The sequence below is a fragment of the Diorhabda carinulata genome, chromosome 7, assembly GCF_026250575.1.
Source record: "Diorhabda carinulata isolate Delta chromosome 7, icDioCari1.1, whole genome shotgun sequence".
Taxonomy (NCBI): Eukaryota; Metazoa; Arthropoda; class Insecta; order Coleoptera; family Chrysomelidae; genus Diorhabda; species Diorhabda carinulata.
In genome coordinates, this window is record NC_079466.1 from 23,427,884 (window position 1) to 23,455,837 (window position 27,954).

At 33.2% G+C, this 27,954-nt stretch overlaps 1 protein-coding gene across 17 annotated transcripts in view; it reads right to left on the minus strand.

The window, feature by feature from the left end:
* Positions 1-48: 48 nt before the first annotated feature.
* LOC130896427 (cell adhesion molecule Dscam2) overlaps positions 49-27,954 on the minus strand; it is a 177,487-nt gene continuing 149,581 nt past the window's right edge. For 13 of the 17 annotated variants that reach the window (XM_057804504.1, XM_057804501.1, XM_057804498.1 and 10 more), the window contains exons 15-27: positions 27,695-27,950; positions 26,387-26,542; positions 26,026-26,328; positions 25,445-25,952; positions 25,196-25,372; positions 24,908-25,074; positions 19,471-19,668; positions 17,175-17,339; positions 15,498-15,599; positions 11,058-11,279; positions 10,696-11,001; positions 7,052-7,112; positions 49-4,710 (exon numbers count right to left, since the gene is read on the minus strand). In XM_057804504.1, coding sequence (XP_057660487.1) covers positions 4,644-4,710; positions 7,052-7,112; positions 10,696-11,001; positions 11,058-11,279; positions 15,498-15,599; positions 17,175-17,339; positions 19,471-19,668; positions 24,908-25,074; positions 25,196-25,372; positions 25,445-25,952; positions 26,026-26,328; positions 26,387-26,542; positions 27,695-27,950 — 2,688 coding nt within the window. In that variant the 3' untranslated portion in view covers positions 49-4,643. Of the gene's footprint in view, positions 4,711-7,051; positions 7,113-10,695; positions 11,002-11,057; positions 11,280-15,497; positions 15,600-17,174; positions 17,340-19,470; positions 19,669-19,694; positions 19,854-24,907; positions 25,075-25,195; positions 25,373-25,444; positions 25,953-26,025; positions 26,329-26,386; positions 26,543-27,694; positions 27,951-27,954 lie in introns of all 17 variants that reach the window. The other 4 variants (XM_057804511.1, XM_057804512.1, XM_057804513.1 and 1 more) reach the window with 2 other exon arrangements.

A 27,954-nucleotide genomic window follows, 5' to 3' on the forward strand; every position in this document is an offset into this window, starting at 1 on the left:
GTAGAGACTCATACCTTCATTTTAATATTCATTATAGTAGTTTTGTTTTCTCATAAACCTGAAATATCTGGATCAGTTCCCATCTAAGTTTACGAAAACAATTCTCTGGTGGTTAAAAAAGTTCCAGGAAGGCTGAGAAGAAGTGAAAAGAGACTTAAACGAAATCGGATTTGTGGTCTTAAAGACCGTAAATTGACTGTCAGAATGATAGTCAATCCCCAAAACCGATTATGACATAAAAACTTGAAATGTGGGTCAAAATTGTACCGAAGCTCTTGACTCCAGAACAGAAAGCAAACAAGATTGAGTGCTGTAAGGATTGGTTAGAAGCAAAGGAAACAGGGGACTTCCTCAACTGAATCATCACTGGAGAAGAGTTCTAGTTTTACCCATGTGGAGCTCCAATCTAAAAGCATGGGATGGAAGCTAGCTTAAAACGAACGAAAATCAAGTTCCAATGTGAAGGCAAAGTTGATTATTTACTTTAATACTCGGGGTTCTAATCACATGGAATTTTTCCCTCCTCAGAGAGTGAACGATAATTTTTACGTTGAAGTTTTGAGGCATAGACACATAGACTTTTGAAAGTTGGTACTTCATAAACGTTATATGGATTTGACAATATCAGCGCCATCTGTGCGTCAGTCACCTGAGTGATGGTATAGATATTCGAAATAAAAATGCGGAATAATAGTTATATTTATGTATATTTAACCAAAACTTTGGTATACAAGCATTTAGAAATTAAAGAGTGTCAAAATGGCAAACTTGTATAAAACACACTCAAAATCTTCTCAACGCTACAATCCAAATGAAATTAATCATAATAATAATAATAATGAGTTTAAATGGGAAAAATTGTATACAAAAGGATTAGTATATATAAGATCAATTAGAACATGGAGTATTATTATATGTTATTTTATTAAATAGTATTATATTTGGTAGTACAATATCATCCAAAGTGTTATACTAGTAAATTTAAACTAACAACCCAGATATGCAATATGGAAAATAGTTTACATACTGAACTTGAAAGACTGAGAGATATTGGACCATAGTTCATCCACGATTTCCTGCCTTTTGGAGTACTGAAAAAGTATAGAAAGTACTTACGATTCATGGAAAACTCCTTGAGTTCCTTGGAAAAAAATGGATCTGATTACTGCTATATTTATCATCTATTTTATTAACAATTTTTTTTGACAGTAGGATTACAATGGTTATAATTAAACCAATCAAACAAATTTGGTTCAAAACAATCGGAAATAATGTTGGCAGGACGTCTCCCAGGGCTTCAGAAAATTTTCACCCTTAATTCGAGATTCTTCCCTATAAAAAATTATGATGCCCATATGTAATCAGTGTTCTTTTTAAATTGGCAGGGCGGTTAAAAGGTTACACTAATAAGACAGGAGTCCCAAATGTGTAAGAAAATTTTTGATTCATTCTGAATCAAACACCATAAATCATTTGTTTATCTCAAATAGAAAACTTGTTCCTATATCATTTGTACTCAAAAATAAACAGGAAATGTGTGGGTTTAATTCAAAACTGTTCGGTAAATTGACTAAAATTTCAGAAATCTAAGTTAAAAACTCTCATTTTCACTTTTCATCCCAATTTTGTCTTAAAGAACTGTCTGTATCTCAAAAATTCATTGACACAAGATAGATAGAAAATAAAGTTATCTAAAATAACTCTATAATCAATAAATACTGAAAAAAGGTGGTTTTACGGTTAATATTTCCAACTATAGACGATACATTACTACCCTTAACTTAATCACTTAATTCTAATGGATATATATGTATAGCACACTTACAATACACTTAGTAAATGGCATTCCAAACCATTTTAATGCATTATCACAAAAAGAAAAAACATTATTTGCCACTTTTCGAACGTTTGAAAGATAGTTAACTAATTGATTCTGATGACTAGGGCTCAATACACAAAAAATGACAAATAATCAAATGTACACCAGATCTATGTCAGCTAAACTTTGCAAACTATTTAGGAACTTGAAATTACTGGATGCATAAATTAGGAAATGAGGTTGAATGTTTGATAAATCTGCTTAGCTAGCTTATTCAAAATAATATTCGAACTAATTAAATGAATCAAATTAAAACGATAGTGGTACTTCTAAATACTGAATCAATTTGGCCTGAAATGATATTAAATTTACAGATTGTAGTTGGAACTTAATGAGGTTTAGCTAAAAAGAAAAGATATTCTTAATTTTTTTTATTTGAAATTGTATTTTTTTAAAGAAATATCGTCGCTAAAGTGTCTGCTACTCTTACCATAATTGGTGTATTTCACATTGTAAATTTAAATTTATACAAACGAATTTCGAAATATTTCAAAAGAATAAAGAAAAAGTGCAAAAAGATAGTACGCTAGCTAGAACAGTAATGATTAGTCAACAACAATAAAATTTGTATTGAACAAGCAATATAAACGATGTATATTTTCAAAAATTAAAGAAGGCGAGTCTAAAATGCCATGAGAACGGTAAATTTGTTAAGGATACGACTAAATCTACTGATACCTTAGGTTATTGAATAAAATACATTAATTTAGTCCAGATGGTATGTAAAAAAGCTTTCCCCCTCAGATATCTTTTCATCAAAAACATTTTCAAAATTTCTTACATTTATCTCGAAATTATATTTCAAATGATCTTTTTTCAATTTGTACTTTATATAATCAACATTAATCATATCTCCACTTTCAAGTTTAGATTAAATTTAAATATTCAGATGCTATAACAATGGAGAAAATCTCATTTTGTTTCTAATTACGATAAGTTTTACGAGAAAAAAAACTTTTACACACCAACTCGGCGTTTTGTCTGGATTATTTAAACTTTGAAATTATAATTCTTGCTATTTTTCTCTTAATTTAATAACTCTTGAGTATCTATATCGAACAGCTACTAGTTTACATGCACGAATTTAAACACATTGATATATCCATAAATTTCGCAAATTAAAATACTTATTTTAACTTTCGACTTACCTAAGAAAGAAAAATATACAGGGCGACTCACGAGAAATAGAACACACAGTAATCAAAGATAAATCGTTCACTGATAGAGCATGTTCCACTACTTATAAGACACCTTGTGGATGAGAGAAGTTTGATTTGGTAATATAATGCAGAAAAACGACAAAAATAGCTATATGGACTGGTAATTTTATAACCATCAACTTATCTCTCATCTTAGAGCTCTATATAAACTTTTGCCACAGCATATATGTTTTAATTATAAGTCGGCGACGCACAACCTTCGAACAATGTATAATAATGAAAATACTACATGAAATATAGTAAAAGAAATGTTAATTATTTACGTGATAATTACTGGTTTTATTCCAACATCTTATCTTCTTCTTTTAGTATTTTCACTACGTGGACTTCAATGTATTAAGTTGATTAATACAACCTTTATAGTTTTAAATCTATCGACTTTATGTCAATGTCAAATAATCATAACTAAGAATTTATGCAGTCCTAGTCAACTGTAAAATAATCATAGAATCGAATTCATACATTGTTGACGAGTATTATCATGTAAAAAACTAACCTAACTTCTTTGTGGTAGAAATAACTAAATCTTATCGCCAACTTACTACAAACTATTAAAAAAAGAAAACAACATATAAGCAAAAAACCGAACAATAAGCTATACCTAACCTTAAAAAAGCCTACAGTATGATTATACCAGGTGATATAAATTTGAAGTTATACCTACATATTTTGAAATTTACTGTACTGGGCGATTATTTTTGGTACTGTTTCGGAGCTTATCTCAGTAGGGTAAATCGTGTAAATCGTTTTTTAACTATATTGTACAATTATTTATTAATGATTGTGGTAATAGTTCTTTTGAGCAACAGAAAAAACAGCAAATATGAGTGAATTTACTGTAATATGAGTTAGGTACAACGCTTCGCATGTTATATTTGATCTATTACAGCCTGGTCGACTAATTTAGAGATGTTTAAATTTTTTGTTGAATTTTGGCACCACCTGTAGACCAAAAAAGAAACCAACGTCCACCCTTTCACAAACCACAAAATATCACATGACACATTGAGCCACTCTGTACAAAAAAAAAACTCGAAATCCTATTAATTACCAAAATATTGGCAAAATGTGTACGTATTCGTAATAGCGGCTCTATCGGCCCAAAGAGAATCGCAATCTAATCATAAAATTTGGTATAAAATATTAAAGACGAAAAAGGAGAAGTAATAGTTGTGACATTTTTTGTTTTCAACGCCCCGTTTTGGCGGTTTGCCTTTTTTAAAATTGTTAATTTGATATTTTTGGAAAAAAACCACATCACTGTCACTTCTCCGTCAAACTACAATACGATAAAAAAAAATCTGCAACAAACACTCACTTGAAGATCCAAAGCACTAAAAAAATGAAAGAAATACTACCAAATTTGTGCTAATTATGGAAATGATGAAGCAATCAGTCTCAAAAAATTTTCGGTGAGTATTTATTGCTGACACAAAGTGTTGAATTATTGAAATAAATCAATTTGGTTATGTAGACGAAGTAAAAAGAAATTTGTAGTGTGATCTTCAAAACTGAATTAGTAGGGGCCGTTTTCCTTTCACAGGTTACACTGCCATAGTATCGTAGGCTGAGAGTCCCCCGTTTGCTGAGCAGGTTTGCCCTGTTTCGTTTCTATAAGAGTTCAAAATTTAATATAACACAAACGGCTCATAACATGTAAACATATCAATATTGATATCAAACATGGAATTACTCTGAACAAACTCGTATACATCGTCATTATTATGAATCAACAATATTTACAAGCGATTTGATGTTTTTTCACAAAAATAAAGGTGAATTTTAATCCTCATAAATTACTCACTCGTTTTTATTATTTCTTTTGAAAAAAAGTTGACTGTCACTACACTTTCAATTACGCCTGTATTATAAAATGAATATCAATACCTTGGAACTGGTACTAAAGTATTCAAACCCAGGTATAAATGCATATGTTGGTAATAATATTTAAATTAAACAATGACATACGGGGCCAAACAAAAATATATTCTCAAAAAAACGTGTACCTCAACATTTAGGTTGATCCTTGATAATAATTAAACTTACCTATGCATCATAATATGAACTTTTTTTTAGATACTCACATAAGAAACAACATCTAATTGGATAACATTGTCCACAAATATCATCAAAAAAAACGAATATAACACAGTGAAAACACGGAAATAAAAGCATAACAACTAAACAAAACCTTTTTAGAAACACAATGGCGTAGCAGCGTTGCCACTTATCGGGTACAACCTGCAAAATATGATATGTTCTAGATTGAAACATTTCATAAAAAAATATACGTTGAAATTTTGGTTACATTAGTGTTCTATTTACGTATATTTTGGTAAATGACATTCTATTCAATAAAAAAGCTCTCCAAACAATAAATTATCAATACAAAAATGAAATAAAGTCTTTGTTTGTCTGCCACGACAATATGGCCGACGTCTCAAATCACGTTACTCGAAATAACCTATTAGTCATATGAATATGATACCAGAAGATCTCATTTTTTTGGTAATTGAAATTCTCATGAAACGGGGTGTAGTTAATAATTTCGCAACGGCGCTTTATAATAATGCAAATATATATTGAAGATGTGAGTACAAGTTTGCGCAAGCGCAATAACATTGGGACCCACTATCTCTCTGCCAGTCTTCTACGAGTGTTAACAGTATGGCTTCAGTTCATGACCTCATGTCCATGCCCATCAATGTTCTAACCTCACAAATTATAAATAATTTTTTTTTAATTTTAGTCAATAACAAAGGGGTGTAAATAAATCGCCAGGTGTAATTTATAATTGGACTAAAACCACTCAAAGCAGAATATGCTAAAGGAATTAGAATAGCTAAAAATTACAAATAAGAAAAATGCGAAATTATGATATAGGCTAAAGACATTTATCAGCCACAAATTTTTGAATTGGTTTTTTCAGTCTCTACAGGGTAAAATTTTTAAAGCAATTCAAACATTAAAATTATAAAATGTTCAGAGAAATTCCACGTAAATGTTACCACAGTGCTTAACACTAACTGATACCAAACACAAAAAAAAACAAAAACAAACACTGAGTGAAAATTTAAACACAAACAAAAAAGTGCACACAAAACACAATGTTATATTACATTAAGAAGCATTATTACAGTGCTGACTTACAGTTTCCTGTTTGAGAGGATTTCGTGAAATAAATCATTTAATTTGTTATATTAAGATTTTTATTTTTACTCATGAAGGTGAAATTATTTGAATGTGTAGTAGTATTCTGACCTAATTAACAAAAAACGAAAAGTTGTTGCGAGATATCGATAGTTTTGAATAATCAAAGTATTAAAATTCTGTGAAACATTAACATTTTACTGGTTTCGAAAGTTATAATTTAAATTATTTAATTAATTTTATCAAAATACAAAATAACATTTAAACGCTTTCAACAACAATAAACGTCCAGACAGAAGTTTAAGTAAGACGAAAAGAGATAAAAAAGAAGAAAGTTAATACTGTCAAAGTTTGTTGTTTATAAAGTTTTATAAGTGCAGTTGATTTACTGAAAATAGAAAGTATGTTATTATTTTGACAATGTAAGCAATGTAAATTATATTATCGTGTTTCTTAGAATAAAAATTTAATTTTTTGGAAACTGTTGATTATAAAAATTTCAAAAGTTTTTCGTTGGATGTAAAAACAACTAAGTACTCGTTTTATATTATGACTATAAAATGTCTAGATAAAAGTGTAGGTCAGAATATATAATTAGAATTTTTCCAAAAACGTTCTCAATGATCATATTTACATAATGTCAATGAAAATGTTGCACAATTTTTAAGGTATGCCACTTAATCATGATCTAATTATAAAAATAAGCAATTTCACAATATAACAATAGAAATCAAGAGTTTGTGGCATAACTCGAAAATAGTGTTAGTTTTGATGTTCATTGGACAGAGAGAATATTACTGACCTCTCTATCAGTTTTCGCATTTCTTCATGGGTCATACCATCCTTCGAGTTACCTCTCATTACTGAAAACAAATCACACTTAACTACACGACCAAAAGACGACATATAAACTAGCTTAAATAATAAATTAAAAAAAAATCTATCTTTACTGTCAAAGTATCCAAATAATCAAACTTGTGAAGAATAACAAAGATGAAAATAATAAAAACAAGAGAATAATATTTATATATATGGATTGTTTAGAAATGTGACTACCATAGTAAAAGAATGTCTACAGATCTGCAGAATATGCAATAAACTATTTTAGGAATTCCTGTGACATTATTCAGTGGCTTGTTGTGACTGTTAGTACGGGCTATTGTTGTCACCTATATCTGATATGTTTTCTTCTTCCTTTTTATAATTACATTGATAATTGTTTGTAGTAAGCTTATAGGTAGATATATAAAATTAAATCCACTACAAAGCTGGAGGTGTGGTGGATTTAAGAGGGTATAGTGGTGTAAACTGAAATGGAATAAAAAGAACAAGCCAACAGAAGGAGTGAAGAAAAAGAAATAAAATCTCGGAAAACAAATAGATGCAATTACTGTCGTAATGTTTATTAGTTGGTATTCAATTTATTCGAATAATTTTTGAAACACAATTTTGTGGTTATAGTAGACATAATTGAAATAGTTTTATGGAATGTTAGTTTAGTATTTAAATTATGATTATTAATACTTGACAATAAAGATAACAAGAAAAATAATTATAAATTTTATGAATTATTACAGAGCATAGGGGGCATAATATTTAGAATATTTAATATAGTTTTATAATAAAAAATGTGGAAGGCTTTTACGTTAAGTTTGCATTTTTAACATCTGTAATGAAAATGGCAGTCGTTGAACAAAATCTGGAAATGCGTTTCAACAAGAAGTCCCAGACAAATCCAAGACTAATTCAGCATTCTGAAATAGTATTTTTGGATAAATATCTAGCTTATAAGACACAAAACATAAATAATAAACGAAAACGAGATAAATAATATGATAATTAAGAGTAGAAAACACTATATAAAAACCCTAAAAATAAAAAACTATGTTAATATTGGAAATAAAACCTATATGATAATTAGTTCTGGGGTTTAGATATTACTATTGAAGATTTGATATCTGACCAAAGTAGAAACAAACCTGATATATTCAAAATTTAAGTGAAATCATTTATCAAGGGAAATTACTTTCTAAAAGTTGGCAGCCATGTGGCATCGGTTTTCAGTGTTGCAAGATTTATTGCAAGCAACTGTGTCAGAATTTATTTTTAATTTTTCTAAGCCTTTATCAAATGATTAAGAGGAGATTTAATAACTATTTTGATAAAAAAAAGAAATTAAATATTTCTGTTTGAAATGTAAGTAATAAATTGTTTTTAAAAATACATACGTCATATATTACTAATATTAAGATAAGTAATTCAATACCCAAATAATGGTTTCTTCGAAAAATAGAATTAGATAAATTAGAAATAGGGCTTCAAACATCTTAGAATAGGTACAATTTTTAAAATTTTTAATTTCAATTGAATAGTCAACTTGCAATGTATGTCATCAACTAGAAAAAAATCACAACGTGGCAACGATGTAAATCATCTGTCATTATTTCTGCAAACTTATCGTAAGAGTCGTTAATATTTTCACAGTAAGTAAAAGAATATTTTTATTTCAATTTGATTATGATTTTCATATGAAATTATGAAATAAATACTGGAATGATCGTCCTCTGAGGTGGCGTGAGTGAAACTGACAAATTACGAATGTAAGCAATTTGTTTTGTTGAAATTCAAATAATAATGCAGTGTAAAATATGTGAAACAAAAATAGCAAGAGCGTAACCAAATGAAAAAAAAAAAACGTGGTTAATTACACACACAAAAAAAATGACATGCAGTTAAGACACTGTAACTCTTCATGCACTGATATATACTGAAAAACCAGATGATATAAGAGATCGATCCAGAAGAAACAAACTCGTTTATTAATAATAATATGAAAGAGGTAAGTCTTACTTAGTTAATCATAATATAACATGTTTTAAGTGAAATTTAATACATTTCACTAATATTATGTATGTACAAAGTATTATAAAAAATTAACATACCTTTGTTGTCATATAAGTCTGGTTTTAATCATAACTGTTATAAAAATGAATTAGTATACATTATAAAACAGTTTATTCATAACAATCTTAACTAGATTTGTAAAATGATGGAAAATTGAAAACAAACGGTTGTCTTTAATTGAAATAACTGCTAAAATTAAATCAAATAGATGTATTTCATATTGTGCAAGCTAATGAGGTAAAAAACATTCTGAAAACTTTTTCAAAAAGATAAAAAAGTCACTAGTAATAGTGAAGGTCCCACAAAATGAAAAACGGATAGAATAGAATTGATTTAGATCTAGACATTTATTGCCTGAAAAATAGCAGGGCCGCGGCTTCAGGCGGGATTAATGGAGAAACTAATAAAAACATGGAATAAATAAATGTTTCAAATCATTAGCTTGTATATTTTCGAAATATATAAATGATGAGAATTTACTAGAAGATCTATACATAAAAAAGGCATTAACCTAAATTTTAAAAATCATGGTGGGTTTAGAACTGGAAGACCCAATGTATCTAATGTTTATAGATTTACAAAAGGCTTACGATAAGCAGCATCCACCATTTATTTATGAATTAATTATAAACACCCTAACACCGTGTTTCAACAGTGACAATTCTTTAATATAAAAGTAAATAACTACCCATCGACTTAGTATTATGGTCAACGGGAGTCACATAACCTTTATTATTATTAATTAACTAATTTAAATGATCAGGATCGATCTGCAAATTTTGTTAATGGATGTTTTGTGAAAAATGAGTTGAAGAACCTTATCTAATAGAAATAGATCACTCCCACAACTCACTTACCCTGTTCATCTTCTGAAACATATGAATATTTTAATTTTTCTCCTTTATTTTTATTTATCTTGGCTTAATTAACAATTTATTATAGTGTAAGGTTTTGTTCAAAATGAACATTCATTATTGTTGTGAATTTATAAATAGAAATAAAAAAAAAAACTGACTAGGGGAATCACATTATGGTTCTGTGGGAAAGAAGGATCCCAAATACAAACAAATGCAATGTTAGAAGATAAAACTTTGGAGGATGTGAATAACTTCGGCTTTTCAAAATTTAAAATAGAATTAATGCAAGAAATATCTATATATACAGGGTGTTATCGATATCATATTCTTTTTGTGAATGTATGTCACACTGATATTATTCATTGATGTAAATAATAGCTCTAAGGGTTTCCTGTAGGTACAATAGGGTACAATATGGGATATTTCAAACGAATTTGACAAGAAATATGTTTTTTAGCACTTATGCAATAAACTAGATTGAAATAAATAAAAAAACATATTATAAACTGAGTATTACAACGTTGCCAAATATTGAAAATAGTATGAAAATTAAGGAATTATAAAACAATGAGGGTTATGTTGAATAAAACCTTACGAAAACTATAATTTTGTTAAATATCTAGTAATTTAGACATAATTTAGTGTATAGTGTTGTATAGGGTAATTGAAATAATTTCCTACTCACCGCCATACGTCCGACTGTTGATAAGTTGATCCCTGTCGCATTCGGCTTCCGAAATTTCGTTGCTATCCTTGGAATCGTTGAAAGATGGATCGTGATTTCTTGGTGGTGGAGGTGGTGGTTCGGGACTGCTATTACCTGGAGGAATTCTCAAGGAACCTAAAGAACGACGACCGATTGATCCTCGACTACCATATTGATCGTATGGGGCGCCGTAACCACCGTATTGGGATCCGTATTGTTCGTCTTCGGGGGCACAGTTGGCCGGGTCGTCGTATTCCGGACCGGGGGAATAAATGCTACCATTACCTATTACGAAATAAAAGAATATACGAAATGAAATAAATTAAAATACAAATATAAACCTTGAGATCCTACTCTATCGTATCTGTTTCTGTTTTGTCGTGGCATAGATTGGGAACCGTTTCTTGAATGTAGACCGTGTGGTGTCGTCATTCCAGAGGGACCTATAGTACCAGAATGGGGATGGGGGAACGTCTGGAATTGTAATGCCTTGGTAGGATCCATTTCTTCACGGAATCCAAGAAGGTGGAATGTAGCATAAGGACATATTTCGTCATCCATACCTTTAAAACATCCACATAGTTTTTTTTTTTATCAGAAACATCAATACTTTGTTGAAATAGTCAAGTTGATCCCGTATGTTGGTTGATTTTAATTCCGTTCGTCTTTGTATTCAATTAATATTCACAATTTATTTTTTTAATGTTAATTTTTATGCTGGAACGAGATTAATATCAACCTTAATTTGAGCATGCGGTAAAAACTATCGCCCAGCAAAAAAGCATTTTACACTAGACTTACTTTTGGGTTAGAAGGGAGAAGCAAGACATTAACACACTCATAATGCCGTTAGTAATCTATGGTAACTAAATACAGTTGTAAAGAAATTATATTTTAGTAAAATTTTTGCATAAAGTTCATTTTATTACAAGAAGTACGTTGTTTTCGTTTTGGACGTGTATATCAAAATATATTTAATAATAAGTTGTGGCGTTATCTTTACCACCTGTATATTATATGTTGGTAATCACTTATGAATCATTACCAATCTGATTTCGAAGAAAAACCAAATTAAATCGGGATGAATAACCATGACAGCCGTGGCCTTTCTTATTTCTAGAAGAAGATACTCATCTAACCTCAATTAGAACATTCCAGAATAACGTCATTGATAGTTCGGCCATCTTCGTTGGGTGGCACACATCTCAATGGAATATTTGTAAACGTTAGCGAGTTTTTCTTTTTTAAATCGTTAATTTCAAATAAACTTATTTGAAAATGCCTCATTATTGTTTGGTTATAAATTATTCATAGCGTGCTGAGCTGTGCACACAAGATATGCACGTCTACAAACGGAGAATTAATATTTTGTGCGCCACCCAGGCAAAATGGCCGACTTGTCAAAGTCGCGTGTTCTAGAATGGAGTATAGTTGCGTTCGGCAATGTTGTTCTGCGAGCAGATACTGATTTGTGTCACGTGATCATGTACAGGTGATAGCGGGACAATAAACGAATAACGAAAAAAAAACTTAACCTAAAATAATTGAAGTCACCTGGTCAGGACAGTCAGTAGTTTCATGAAAGTGACTTTTTAAATGCTTGTTGTATAGCAATGGAGAATGAATTCGTATCGGAGGTGACTGTTCACTGGCCTGCGACATCCCTGCAGGTATCAAGGACGCGCGAGGGTTGGCAACCGTCTACCGGAAGAAGTTTGGTCAATTAAAAAACTTGAAGAGCAGATCCCAGCCCCCAGCAAAATTCCAACACAATTCGTCTTGTAAAACCTCCGTGATCATGTGTTGAATCGAGCGAAGAAACTGGGTATGATCAAAATAGCGAGTTGGATTGGCGAGTCGTCAGGATACTAGGGTTCACATATTAATTTGTAGCTATCCACCCCGTCATCAGTACCTGGTGAAGACGGTGTACTTTTATTTTCATTATAAGCGGACAGGGCCGGCTTCACGGCTTATTTCGGGGACGAGTTCGTAAAAAAATTTAGTTTTTCCTGCATTTTCATCTAATTTTATTATATAGGTTAGACGAATTTTCCATTTTTCATGTGATTTTGCGCGCACAAATTGTAGAAAAATTGAACTATATACAAATGTATTGCCACAAAAAATGCTGAGACTTAATTAGCAAAACATAGAAACGAATGGATTTTGTAATGAATGAATTTTATAGTAATAAATGAATAATAACGAAATAATAAAATGTAATGTAATTAATATGAAAAAGTATAACAGCTAGAATTATTTATACGTGGTGATGATGTTAGTGTGTAGGCATTAATCATATTTTATATATTGAAAAAAGCAAAGCAAAGTGATTTCCTAGTTGCTGCTGTCTGTCTTTTTTCGTTTTCCATTTAGCCCCTCAAGTCTACTGAGGATGGTTCCAGAAGTACCTGGCATGACGTAGAGCTGGCAATAGAGATCTATACGGCATATGTTTCATGTTTGAAGACGCTAAGTTGTTTAGTTGATCTGCGAAGACTAGGATCGCAATGGTCGATCAAATGAGGTGACGACTCCAGAAATGTTGAAGAAAATCCACTGGATGATCGTCGACTGAAAGTGCGCGAGCTAGAGACATAATAAGCATTTCAAAAACTGCGTTATTAACTAAAAATTTTGACATGAGAAAGCTGTGTGCAAGTTGGACGCCGCGTTTGCTCACAAAGGAACAAAAATAACGTCGTGAAGATGTTTCCATTGGGCGTTTGACAATTTTTCGTAGAAATAAAGCCGTTTCATAACTATGGATAAAACGTGGGTCCATCACTTCACACTAGAACCAAAAGAACAATCAAAACAATGGACTGAAAAAGGAGAACCGGCTCCAAGGAAGGCAGGGACCGTTCCATCTGCAGGAAAGGTCATGGCGTCGGTTTTTTTTTGGGATGCGCGTGCGATAATTTTCAACTTGAACAAGGAAAAACCATCAACGGCGAGAATCAAGCAAAAACGGCCGCATTTGGCTAAGAAGAAAGTGATGTTATTGCAATGGCCAAAATTAATGAATTAAAGTTTGAATTTCCACTTTATACACCATATTCGTTAGACTCAGCCCTCTCGGATTATTTCATGTTCCCAGACTTGAAAGAATTTCTCGGTGGTCAAAGATTTTCCAGAAAGGAAGAGGTAGTATCGGCATTTGAACAATTTTTGTTTTTTCTTTGGTGGACCAGGTACTTCTGGAACCATCCTCGTACAACTTCGTAGGTACTTGATGTTTTTATAATATTTTGTCAATTTCTTCTAATTTTATATCCAATATTTTAAAATATTTCCATAATTAAAAGTATTAAAGAGAATAATCTATGCCTTTGGATATTTATTAAAATTGATTGTTTCAAAATACTGTTTCTCTAATCCTACCAAAATATTTTCAAACGCCAACTTTATTTTTGTCTGTTGTACTTTTCCATACGCGAAATTTTATATACTATACCTTTTGCGAAACAGCCGAAGACTCAACAACATTTTTTGGTACAATATGGTTTTTAGATAGTGCAATATCTTCATTTACCAAAAATGCCAACCATCACACCAAAAACAGCTTTTCTTATATTCAAGAAAATATTTTCTTTACAATCTTTTTTTGTTTGGAAAGCGTCAAAAAGCTCCTTAATGGAATAGAATAGAATATTATATTTTTTTCAAAATTTTGGGAAAGCGTGATAACATAGTCCGACTACAACGAATCTGATAAACAATTTTGAACATCGTTGAAGAGCCGAATTTGTGTTTTTGACGGTTAATTTGGAAAAAAAGTTCGTATATCAGTGGAAATATGCAAAAAAAATGAAAATATGCAAAAAAAAGGACGAAACTGTTTATCCAAAAACGGTTTTAGAAACGTGAATGAATCAATTAAGGACAAGAAACAGTCGGGAAGTCCTTTGACCTAAAAAAAATGAAAATATGCAAAAAAAGGACGAAACTGTTTATCCAAAAACGAATTTAGAAAAGTGAATGAATCAATTAAGGACAAGAAACAGTCGGGAAGCAAAAAAAGGACGAAATTGTTTATCCAAAGAGTAATTTTGTAGAGTAAATGGATCAATTAAGGACCAAGAATAGTCGGAGAGTCCTTTGACCTCAAAAGAGATTAAAAAAAAACGAAACTGTTCATCCAAAGAGCGATTTAGAAGAGTGAATGAATGAATTAAGGATAAAAATCAATCGGGAAGTCCTTTAACCTCAAAAACAGATGAAAACATGCGAGATTGTATATGCAAAGATCGATTTAGAAGAATAAATGAATCAGTCAAAGACGAGGAACAGTCAAAACATTCTTAGACTTCAAAAATATAGTGAAATATGCAAAAAGTGAACAAAAACTTTTGTCCAAAGAGGGGAATTTTACAAGTGGATCTTTAGGCAATTTAAGAAAGGACGCATGAAGAAATAAATCTCATAAATGGCTGTCAACAGACTTCTTGGTGGTCCACATCCAACTTACTCACCAGATTTAGTAACATGTAACTTATGGCACTGCGAAAATGAAAAAGAAAACATTTCGACACCATTTCCAATATTGAGAAATTCCCCAAAGAGCAGATGAAAGCAAATACGAAAAAAAACTTGAAAGAATGCTGGGATAAGTACTTTCAAGGATATTACTTACCTATTTACTTGTTTTTAATCAAATAATTCATATTTTGATTAAACAATTAACTTATTGAGAGCGTAATAATTCAAAATAAAATTCTTATTCGATTCCATTACAGTTAAATTAAAATCGTACTACAATTGTTTGAAAATTTTACCTCTATGAGTATGAACAGTCTCATTTGAACCCCTCCTACTTCTTAGTTCTTCGTATAAATGTCTCCTGGGATCCCAAGTGGAATGAGAACGGTAATGTGCTCCTATTTGTAACAATTACAAAAAAAAACACAAAAAAAGTATAAAACTATCGCTAAAGCGAGTATTTTTTTGGCTGTAAACTCACTGTGTTAATAAAGGCCATTTTGTAACGACGGCAAACAAAGTAGAATTTATGGGGGAACTACAAATTCTAAACATTAAGCATTATGCATGATTGTAGAAATGATATCATTTGTTATTCTTCTAGAAAACTTTCGAGATATAATTTTTTTAAGTTACTGCATAGATAAAAGACCCCAAAGATCCCCACTGATCAATTAACGGTTATATGGAACCCGGGCCCTCCAAAACTGTCGAGGTTTAATTATGTTGGGAACTGGTATGTCATTTTTTTAAGCTACTGAATAGATAAAAGACCCCAAAGATCCCCAATCACCAATTAACGGTTATATGGGAACCGGAGTATTGACAAATTTGTCGGCGATGTTATTAACATTTTCCATTAACTTGATATTGAAGAATCAAATTCAACGCCGATCAAAATCTTCAAATACCTTTGGCGAAACACTAACACGAGATGGAATATTGGAACAAGAGATATAATAGAAAACTGGAGCAGCTGGAAGATGCGGTTTCTAGCCAAATTGCCCAACCCAGACCACGAATGACGTGAAGATGCACCATCGGACCGTCCGTAATTCCCATGGTCTTAGATGACAATGTCCAGGTATCGCGGGTTTGGAGTCACCGATCCAATGTTCCTGCTGAATGATGTGTGCCTTCAAACCCTTATTGTTAACGGTCTTAAGCGTCATTTGGTCGGTGCCCACCAGATTTTTGCATGGCCAGTTGATTTACCCTGCAGTTCTGTATGCCGTCCTCGTGACTTCGAATTATATCACTAGATCCAAGGGTGGGAGGCCCAGTAGGACTTCAAGAGTATCGATGTGTTAAAGCAGAGTTGCCAAATACAAATTTTGGTTGAATTACGAATATATTTTGTATTATTAGTACGTTGGTAATTCTGGATCCCCCTTTCTTCGTTTTATTAGTTTATTGGCTGGTGATGAAGGTCTCATGAAGGTGAGTTACACAATTTGGTAAGGATTTTTCACAGGATTTGTCCTGTTTCATTGCTTAATTTCCTTGTATAGCCACCCATTTGCCTATGTAACCACATTTCGAAGGCTTCTTTATACTTGATTGCGACGGCCTTCAGAGTCCAGACTCCGTACAACAGCACAGGTTAGACCTATATATAGTTTTTGAAGTATCGGAAGAAGTTTGAAGTAAATGTTATCGGTAAAACCATGCATTCAAATGATTTTAAAAATACTATAATCAACAAAACTTCAACCCTAATCGTTTAATTTGAAAACGAAAGTCGATTGTGTGACTTTTATGTAAATAAATACGAATAAAATAGAACCTAACCTCAAATTATATTTTAATAGATTCAATTATCAAAATAAATTCATGTTTTGATAAAATTAAAGACGAAAGTTTTCCATAAGAGTACAAACGCCTTCTGCTCAATGGCACAGTGGCATAAACGGTAAGGATTCGGGTAAAAAATTAAAACGGCCATGCAATTAAGAAGCAGCAAATGATCTTACTTATTGTACCTCTCTTGATCCTGTCGCAAGTGTTGTAGTTCGATCCAGGAACCGGCGGTAGTTTTCTGTTCGGTGGCGCGATGTAACCGAGTTCGTCTCTTAAATCGGGGCGTCGTTTGTCCAATGTATTAGCCGCGTTGCAAGATTGATTGTAAACGACGTCATCTAAGTAATAAAAGAAAAATTGATTAGAAATTGATGTTTTATTTTGACCAAATGAAAACTGGAATGGAAGATGCGGTTAAAAAAAAATAATTAAAAAGGGTACTAAGTTGATTCGATTAATCACAGTACTATTAAAGAGAAAAAAAAAATTAAACTGTTAAAACAAAATATACGAGGCCGTTTGACTTTACAGAGAGATAAAGTTTGAATTTTTAATTTGAGCGAGTTTTTGATTAGTATTATGCAGAGAATTTCTTACAAATCATCCCACGAGACGAATTATATTTACGTAAATTTTCGACGGTTTCTTTGCTGGTAGTACTAAAACGAAGTTTTTTGTGAAATTTTGACAAATGACATAATCACACTATTTAAACTGTTGTCAACGTCTGAAAAGTTATTTTTTTCTTCAAAGCGTCCTCGTATGAAGTGTTTTAATTCAAAATTAACGATGCAACTGTGAAATCAGTCATTACACAATTAATAATAGACAAATTTTCGAATCGGTTCATGTTTATCGGCATATAAATAAATGAATTTAATAATGATCCCGTCAACTTTGACATCACATTTTTAATAGTACGAGGGGTAGCGTTGCATTTTAACTTGGTACGGGGGCTACCATCATCAATAGGACTATGGCCAAATGCATGCAGGAAACGCACCGAATAAATCTTCAACGGCAGTTGGTGTTTTCAAACTTAAGCAAACGCGATATGTCAAAAATCAAGTTAAGTCGTGGTTTTATTCAAAATGTTGGCACGCATTTCATAGAAATGGTGTTAGTCCTAGTAGATGTTGCCAACTGTAAGTCCGGAATATTCTCCAATATTGGAAAACCTCCTAGGGGCAGAAAGGGGACCGCAACGTGATCCCCCGAGCAATAAGGACGGTTAAGGTCTTCCCATTCATCATATTATCAACATGTTTTGTCGGCAATAAATGTCGAACATTGTCACTTTCCTCTCGCTAGGAAGAATAGAAGAAGTAGCAGTCCATGTAGCTATATAGTCTTTATATGCTTTATACCTATAACTTTGGTTCAGAGAAGAATAGTGGGTGGTCAATGGCCTAAAAGTCGATCAGGCGCTTTGGCCGAAGAGAGAAAAACTGGTAGCTTGGTTCCCCTACCGGATGGAGACCGCATGATGACCCCAGTCACCGCGTCAATGAAATCCAGCAGATTTTTTTTCTGTGTGGGCGGTATCGAGTTGTCTCACTTGACTCACGGTCAGTTGCAGTTTCGATAATATCACCTATTCCGCCTAGCTAGCATCGGGACCTACTGAAGGCGCAGTATGGTGAGCGTAGAACCAGGGTTTACTGTTCTCTTGACCGACTTTTCCTGGGCTTCCTGGTTGGAAGCCTTGGGTGAAGGAGGTTTGAAGGTCGAGACTACTTTAGGATCCAGCGCCTTGAAGCTCTGAGCCGTCTCGGCAGTCTTGGCTTTTTTTTCCTGCACCACTGATGCTGCGGTGTTTGTGTTAGGCATTTTCAACAGCGACGGTCAGATCCTCGACATCGGTGGATATCGATGCTTTGGGGGTCCTTGTTGGAAAGTGGAGGATTTGTCATTGTTCCAGTTCTTGCGAGGCCATTGGTTTTCCGCAGGTATCTGATTAGGACTCAGGCGCCCTTAATACCTCGGTACGATTGGTTCCGCTTTAGATCAAGCTAATAAACATGAGCCGACCTTTGCACCAGCTCCCTCCTTATACTCACGAAGGCACGCCAGAGTAGGGCTGCCCCTCATCGACGTTAAGGTTCGACTGCTTCTCGAGGGGGCTTTTTGTCGGTTTGATTTTTAGAATATAACTGCCACACCTCGTACATTATGTAGACGCATAAATGTTAAACAAAAATGTCGTAATGGCGTCTGTGAATCACCACGAAATGATCCACAAACTTACTACTAGACAGTGCGATGTTGCCAACTAACTATAGCTGCCTGAAATCAGTTTATTACTTTTCGAAAACGAACCTCGAATATTGCTAAAAAACCACCGTTTTTTTTTATCCAATTGAATAAATTATTAACTGTGAAATGAAACAAAAGCTATCTACACGTTACTAATACTTTAGGGATAAAAAACGAAACAGAAAAACGATGAGGTGAAAGAAAGGGCCATACACATACAGTCGCTCCGGAGCCTAGTTTGTAGAGGCCCGTGAGCTTTTCTTGAAAGCGCCACGCAAATGACAACAATACCGACAACGACTACAACAACTGTCGCCGCAACCGGTACTGCGATGTTCCAATCCACCCAATCTGGAATCCAAGGGAATAGCAATTTCATAGTGGGCATATCCCGCGCAGGAGCGATCGTACCTAGAATAACAAATATTACACTGTACCTTTATTATAGTTTCCTTTGCCGCGTAAGACACAGATCACGATTATGGCAACAATTATGACCAATACTGCAGCCACTACGGGTACTACAAGGTTAAGGTTGGCAAGGATTATTTGTATGGTGTCCTCTTTGGGTATTTCACGCGCCGGAGCAATAGTACCTGAAACCAAAACACAGGGATTGTGTGTCAACGGGTTTTGAGAGGACTCTCTACGCAGTGCTCAGGACATATTTTCATTTTTTTTTTCTTACGGTAAAGCTTACTACCAAAGGATAGTTTTTAAGTGATTCAATTCATAGGTTAGGTGCGTAAAGGTAGTACAACAATTATATGATCTGGACAAAATAAATTCCAACGTACATATAACCTTTTTATTTGTATTTATATACTTGGAATCCTCAAAATTGGAAACGGAAATAATAGAGACTTTTTAAAAGAAGAAATATAAACGGGGGATATGTCAGGAAGTACGAGATCTAATCTCTTTGGACCATGATTCAATTATAGGTTAGAAACTGGTACTTGTCAATCTGTCGATGTGTGTCTAAAGTAGAAGCCCGAATCATATTTCCAGCCACACGCGTTCAAGAGTTGATCGCATGACATAGCAAATAGTCTGAGACAGAAGAACATACAGATGGATCAACCACACGCAAAATTTACAGTCGAACTGAATATGGGTACCATAAATGTTAACAGATGAAAACTAGAAGAGAATTTTAACGCAGTACAGACAAGAAAATTGAAAATTCAAGGTTATGTTAATTTTGGGATACTGGCACAGTTTCGAAGTTGTAAAAAATACCTCTCGTAGGCTTCGAATTAGTTTAGCATCCGCAATATTTTCCAGATTTAGTCCCAAGTTCGCGGAATAAGAAGCTCAACTAAAAAATCTGAATGGATACTAATCTTAGCATCTTATAAAGCAGAGACATCCTCTTCGATGTGGTGACCATTGCCTGCCAATGATACAATCTCAAAATGCAAGAGAAAAAAGATGCCACGACTCCGTGTTTGGGACCAGTTGCCTCATGAGAATTCACGTCTACAACGGTTTGCTAAAAGATAATCCAAAATATTCATAACAGCATCAGATAAAAAGTCTGAAGAACTTGCCAGATGTTTAGAACTGGTGGTTAGTCTTCTGACGGGTCACATACCTTATCTTGAGAAGATAGGCACGGCAGATTTTGCCAGAGAGCCATAGAGACAACTAGATGGACTATTCCGCGATTGTCCTGACCATTAGGCATTAGGCTTAGGTAGTAGTGGGACCTCCGTTGGGTGTAGCGGTCGTAAACAAAACAACCCAATCTAAGTTCGTGTTTACGGTCAAGGTATCGGTTAATTGCTCATTTACATCAGTTGTATGATGTATTCAAGATTTTTCGGAATGGTTTATATTGAAATCAAGTGAAATTTTTGCCATATACTATGGAAGATTGTTATGAACCAACGGGATGTTTGTTAAAAAAAAAAATTAAATGCGTAAGAAATTATATTTTGTCCAAATTTGAAATTGATTCGATATTCATGTCATTTTAAATCAAATTAAACCAATAATTTTGAAATGCACAACACCTATATACACATAGTAATAATAAATAACATAAAAACTACAAACATTATTTTAAAGAATTTTTATTGACTACCCAGGCAGCTAAACATGCCAGAATTATAAGTTATAATGCAAAAATTGTTTGTATTTCTGTCAATCCTTCAAATAGATTTACATCGTTTCGTTTATTTGGATTATTAAATAGTGATACCGACGATTTGTCTCGGGGGGCCAAGGCACTTTTAAGAAACCACAAAAAAAATTCAATTGAGCAACCGTTTTCATGTCCACCATTTAGCGACATCTATGAGTGAAATATTCACGTATGGCTGTCAATTTTTTTACTACTCGCATTATTGCGCTGTTTCATATTGATAAAAAAAAGTAAGAAATCTGAAACTCTCTTAAAACAACGGTTAGTAGTGACATCTATATCCAAAACATTCGCCATTTCTTGAAAACCCGATGATTATGCATTAAAAACCTAAAAAAACATTTGAAATCAAGGAAACTACATTAAAGCCTTTAGTGGCAAATTCAAACACATTTAGTAGCTCCAGAAAATGATGCTAATCTACAAATCAAATAATCTTTAGACAATTGTGAGGTTATTTCATTTAAAATTACAATCAACTGTCATTATAGCACGGTTGGTCCAAAACGAGGAACGGTTGACTCAGAATGTGCGACAGTTGACCCAGAATGCGAGACAGTTTACCTAAAATGCAGAGCAGTTACGGCAATCGCTCCAAAATGCAGGATAGTTCCTCAAGAACACGAGCTGGTTGACCCAGAACGCAACAGTTTCCGCAGAATGCGGGACAATTTACCCATATTGCAGGGCTGTCGCTCCAGAATGCGAGATACTTGTTCCAGAATGCGGGACAGTTGCCTCAAATATGGGGCAGTTGACCCAGAATAGTTGCTCCAGATTGCAGGTTAGTTTACCCAGAATGCAGGGCAATCGCTCCAGAATGCTGGATAATTGCCCCTGAATACGAGATGGTTGACCCAGGAGGCAGGACAGTTTTCTAAGAATGTGGGACAGTTGACCCAGAATACAGGACAGTTTATTCAGAATGTGGAGCTATCGCTCCAGATACAGGATAGTTGATCCAGAATACAAGACGATTGACGCAGAACGCGGAACGGTTGGCCAATAATGCGGGACGTTTGACCAACTTGCGTTGATTTTAAAGAGCAAAATATTCCAAGCTTTAAAATTTTATATTTTCCAGGATCGACTGTAGACATTTCCGATTTGTTTCTCTTGGAACTGTCCAAAAAGAGTCGCACATTTTGTCTGATCAGATGCAACTGATTGTGATTGATATAAAACTTTCTGTTTCTTGTTTACATTATATATCTTTTCTATTATATTTATTTTAGTATTTTTTTTTTTGTAATTTTGGTGCCTACTGTATGTTTTTGTCGAATTTTTTTCAGTACATAAGGACAGTTTACTAATGACTAACATGCAGTCAGAAATAGAATACACATGCATATTCATTTATTGGATTTTTAATTGGAATTAGTAGATTAACGCATATATAGGTGTTAGTATCATTGTTTTTGTTAAAAAAATTGTTTTAATTATGATCTATGACATATGGTTAAAAATATAGAAATACTACACGATATTAATAGATTAGTAAACAATAATTAACAGATTAGTTGATGATTTGCAGCGCTATGTATTATATTCAGGTACTATTGCCATATAATTTCAAAAGCTCATGGAATGTATTACGAATATGTACAAAATAATGTCGGTTTTTTTTTTATAAAACATGTGCTGCAAACTTGGAAAAAAAGTGACGAATAAATTACATGCAAAATATTCCAATTAAGAAGCATGCCAAAAGTATATTTCATATGAAAAACGAATCAGTAAAATAAGCGAGTTGAAATGAATTCCCATATTTTCTTTAAAAACCTTTAAAAAAATGTAGATTCTATAAAAATAAATAATCGTTTATAGTTTTATTTAAATCCCTACAAAACGTCCGAACATTTTATCATCCAATCAACGTACTCAATTTCATATTCAGAGGTTATGTTCTTGACATCCCTGTATATCGTATTTTCTTAAATTCTATTTTTACATAGTAGAAAAATATGAATTTTTGTTATATATTGTAAAATATCAGAGTGAAAGTTTCAAAACAAAACTAATAAAACGATACTAAACATGCATAAGTCTCGAAAAATATTACCAAGTTTATAAATTGTTGGAACAACTTTTTTGACATTAATAACTTGTATTTATATTTGAACGATTACTTCTTAGCTAGTTTTTTCATATTTTCGAACTTCTACTTAATGATTTCTAAAATTTATTCTTATTTTATTGTAAATAATATAACGTAAAACTATTATAAGCTTAGCAATAAATAAAACTGTTTAGAAGACATAAACTTACCTTATCCAAATAATTCAAAAAACCGAAAAGATAAAAAAATTACTAAACTACAATACATGCTTAAAAAATCTCAATAAATAACACATAAAAAACATAACTAAAGAAAAAACTGTGAAGTAAACAAAAGTTTCATATCGCGCAGAAGTATAACCTCAGAAATAGGAAACATTTCCCTCGAAAGTTAGTTGGTTCTCATCGAATGTCTGGTGAATTTGAGGTTATGTTTGAAGTTATAAAATTGTTTAGAACTATTTTAATATTATTTGTGTATTGTCGTGAAGTACCTAACCAGATTAATAATCACCTATGTTAACATCTGTGAGATTTTTCTAATTATTTCGTGATTATATGTAGTTTTAATGATTGTTACAATACAAATACCGTGTTTGAAGTGTGTATGAAACTTTTGAGTTTCCAGTTCTGATGTTTAGCCAAATCAAGAAATGATTTAAAAGATTAATGTAAGTACTCATTTTTTTATATAATTGAAGATTATAAAAGTAGAAATATTTCTCTTTCATTTTTGACTTCTTTTTAAATCTTTTTCGTGATAATTAACAGGTAAAAAATTGACGTTTCGATCTACTTGGGTCTTTATGAAAATATTTTTAACTGATTCTCATAGAAAAGAGATATGAAATTGAAAAAAATAGACTTATTTATACAGAGTGCGTCAAAAATAAGTAGTAATCACTAGAGAATTTTTTAAGTAATAAATTCATTAAGCTTCGTCAGAAAATTTACGACGAATAAAATTGTTAGATAGTAGTAAATCATAGTTGTGGAAATTGTACAAAATTTTATATTTTCATATACAAATCAAAGCTTTTTCTTCATGAGAAAATAAATAATCCCTAAATTGATTTATACCTACAAAGCTTTGTTTGCCCTCCAGCCCGCTTCAAATTTTTTTTACTAAATATCTCCGAAAATATTGAGTTTAGAGAAAAAAGTTTCAAACAAAAATTGAAGCTCATAAAAAGCTATATAAAAAAGGTAAGTTGCATTTTTTATGTAAACCTATTATTTTAGCAGTTATAAATCAAAATATCTCGGTACGAGTCGTATTGACTAACGTAACCTAATCTCCTTCAAGTGTAGTGGAAGTGCCACTTTGTACCACCATGTACAATGAAAGGCAGACAAAAAAATAAGTATTTAACAAAAAAACATACAAGCAAAATATAATTGAATCAAACCGACTTTTGTACATATATACAAATATGGTCTTACCTCCAGTAACAGTAAGTGTTGCAAATTCGTATTCGGCAACGTTGAATCCTGCGTTATTATGAGCCGTAACTCTCAAATGATACCATTGAGCCGGATCCAAGTCGAGCAGAACGAAGTTTCCACCAGGTTTGACGTGATTGGAGACTTGAATCCATTCGTTGCTATTTCTGATTTAAAATAAAAACAAAATTAATATAAAGAATTCATATATAGGATAACCTGTATATAAAATTAATCGGATAATGGGTTTATATACAATATTTAATAGACAATAATATTTTTTTTTACTTTTTCTTTTGTTCGATGACAAAGTACAACATGGGGCAACCGCCATCAGACCAAGCGTTCAAGTGTAAAGTGATACTGTTTGAAGACACTACAATGAATTTTTCAGCGCTTGGGATTATTGGTTTTTCTCCTTTGGTCTTTGGGGTCAAATTATCAGACGGATCACCGGTTCCAATGCTGTAAAACGGAAATAATTATACATATATACCTTATCGTATTGTAGTACTTTTAAATTAGTGTTTCACTTACCTGTTGTAAGCTGTAACATACAGTTGGTACCTAGTACCACACAATAATTTTTCGATTGTATATTTATCTATGTTAGGTCCCACTTGGTTAGTTTCCCAATCTCCAAATTCCGGTTTGTAATGGATGGTATAACCGTGAATGGGTTCTCCGTCAGTATCGTGAGGTTTCAATTTAATCGTCAACGAATTCGTGGTGGTAGAAGTGAGTTGAACTATCGGAGCGTTAGGTGGTGCGTTTACAATTAAATGATGGGTTACGAAATCTTGCCCGTAGTCGTTTTCGACTTTACAGGAATATTCCCCTGCATCAGTACGAGTTATATCGCGGATGAAAAGGGAACCGTCGGGGTGTTGTCTAACTCTATCGTTGGTATTAGCGGAAAATTTGACGCCTTTGATAGTCCACGTTATAACCGGTGTCGGTACTCCTACAGCTAGACACGGTAGAGTTACGTCTTCTTTGTAAGTGGTCGTGAAGGTGTCGTCGAATGAGGCGATCTTAGCGGGAACTAAAACGTGATATTACAAGTGAATTAAGGACTAAATGACTTTTTTTTTCTTTTTTCGAATATTTTCACTTACCACTGGTACTTGGAGAAACGGTAACTTTTTTAGACGGTTGTCCTTCACCTATGGTAGTAGCTGCCGTTACCCAAAATTCGTATTTTAGGTTACTGTCTAGATTCTTAGCTTGATAACTGAGATTCTGGTTTCTCAAATTTGGTACTATCTTTTGAGATTTGGGTTTTTCGTCGCTACCGGTTTCTTTGTAATACACCATGTAGTATTCTATAATTCCGTTGGGTTCCGTCGGGGGTTTCCAACTAACTAATATAGAATCGTCAGACATTACTAACGATTTGACAGCCGTAGGTGCCTCGGGTGCTACAAATAATTCTTCATTTATACAAAAAAACATCGGAATTATCGAGTTAATTCTTACCGTCTTGTTCAGTTTGACAATGAATTGGAGTTGTGTGAACTCCATCTCCTCCTGAAGTATAAGCCAATACCTCCATGCTATAATTCGTATATTTCTTTAAACCGTGGAGGATTGTTTCACTGGATGCCGTTATTTTTGTATCCTTGCTATTTTCATCTGTAATAAATGAATTTTAATTAGTACAAGTGTTTAAAGAAAAATATAACATCACTCAATTAGTCGTGTTACTGACACCCAGATGGCGCTGCCGTTGTCAAATCCATTTGACGTTTATGAAGTACCAACTTTCAAAAGACCGTGTGTGGAATTTCGATTAGCCAGAAACAAGTGATAACCATTTGTATGATTTCGACAAATAATCGTCGTCTATTTGGTTCGACTTCTTAGTCCAATAATTCCATCGGGTTGAGGTCGGGCGACTGCGACGGCCAAATCATTTCTTTCGGTACATTCTTCCTTTCAAATAGTTTTTGCACAGTTTCGAGGAATGTTTGGGATCGTTATCAGGCGCTGTCCATAATGTACTACGTTTTCCTTTGATATTTCCTTCCTCAAAAACATCCCCAAACCATCACCGTGTTTTACAGTCGGAATTCGCAATGGGTTCAAAAGTGTTATCTGGACTCTGGTCCATTGAAACCATTAGTTATTGGTTTGCTGAATTTAAACGTCACTCACGGTCGATAAAACACCGTGTTGATGATTCAGAGCAGTGTTTGGCTATGTTTACACGTAATAAATCAGATTTTTCGCGTCGATATGTGACAATGGATGAAACATGGATCCATCACCTCATTTCAGAATCAAAACGATCATCATCTGAGTGGACTGCAGTCCGAAGCATCCTAAACCATCTGGTAAGGTTATGTCTTCAGTATTTTGGAATGCGCAAGGAATATTGTTCATCGACTATCTCCAAAAGGGAGAGACAATCAATAGCGAATACTACAAAGAGTTGTTGGATCGTTTGAGTGCAAAAATCAAGGAAAAACGGTCTCATATTTCGAAGAAAAGAACCATTGTTTCACCAAGACAATGCACCGATTCACAAGTCGATGGCAACGATGGTTAAATTGAATGAATTACATTTCGAATCGCTTCCTCATCCACCGTATAATCCAGATCTGGCCTCCAGTGAAGAAGCAATTGCTGAAACTGAAGCGTATTTTAAGATAAATGCTTCTACAAGCACGACATCGAGAAGTTAGAGAAACGTTGGAATGATTGTTTTGTTCTCGATGAATAAAATCGATTTCTTAGTTAGTCACACGACTTATTGAGTGACGAGTGTTTATGTATTCAACTCACCGAACCATGAATCAGAAGGTCCGTAGATAACTTTGTATCCCTTGATAACGCCGTTGGCGGATGTGAGCGGTGGGGAAACCCAAGACACTCTAATAGTTTGGGCTGTTAGTGTGGTACAGGTGGCTTTCTCTGGGGGTTGTTCAGGTACACCTTCGGCGGTGTTTGCTTTAATTTCTTCTGCCGTAGGACCGGCTCCAACTTTATTAAACGCTTGAATTACTACAGAGTATTGTGTGTATGTTTTGAGGTTACAAATCTAC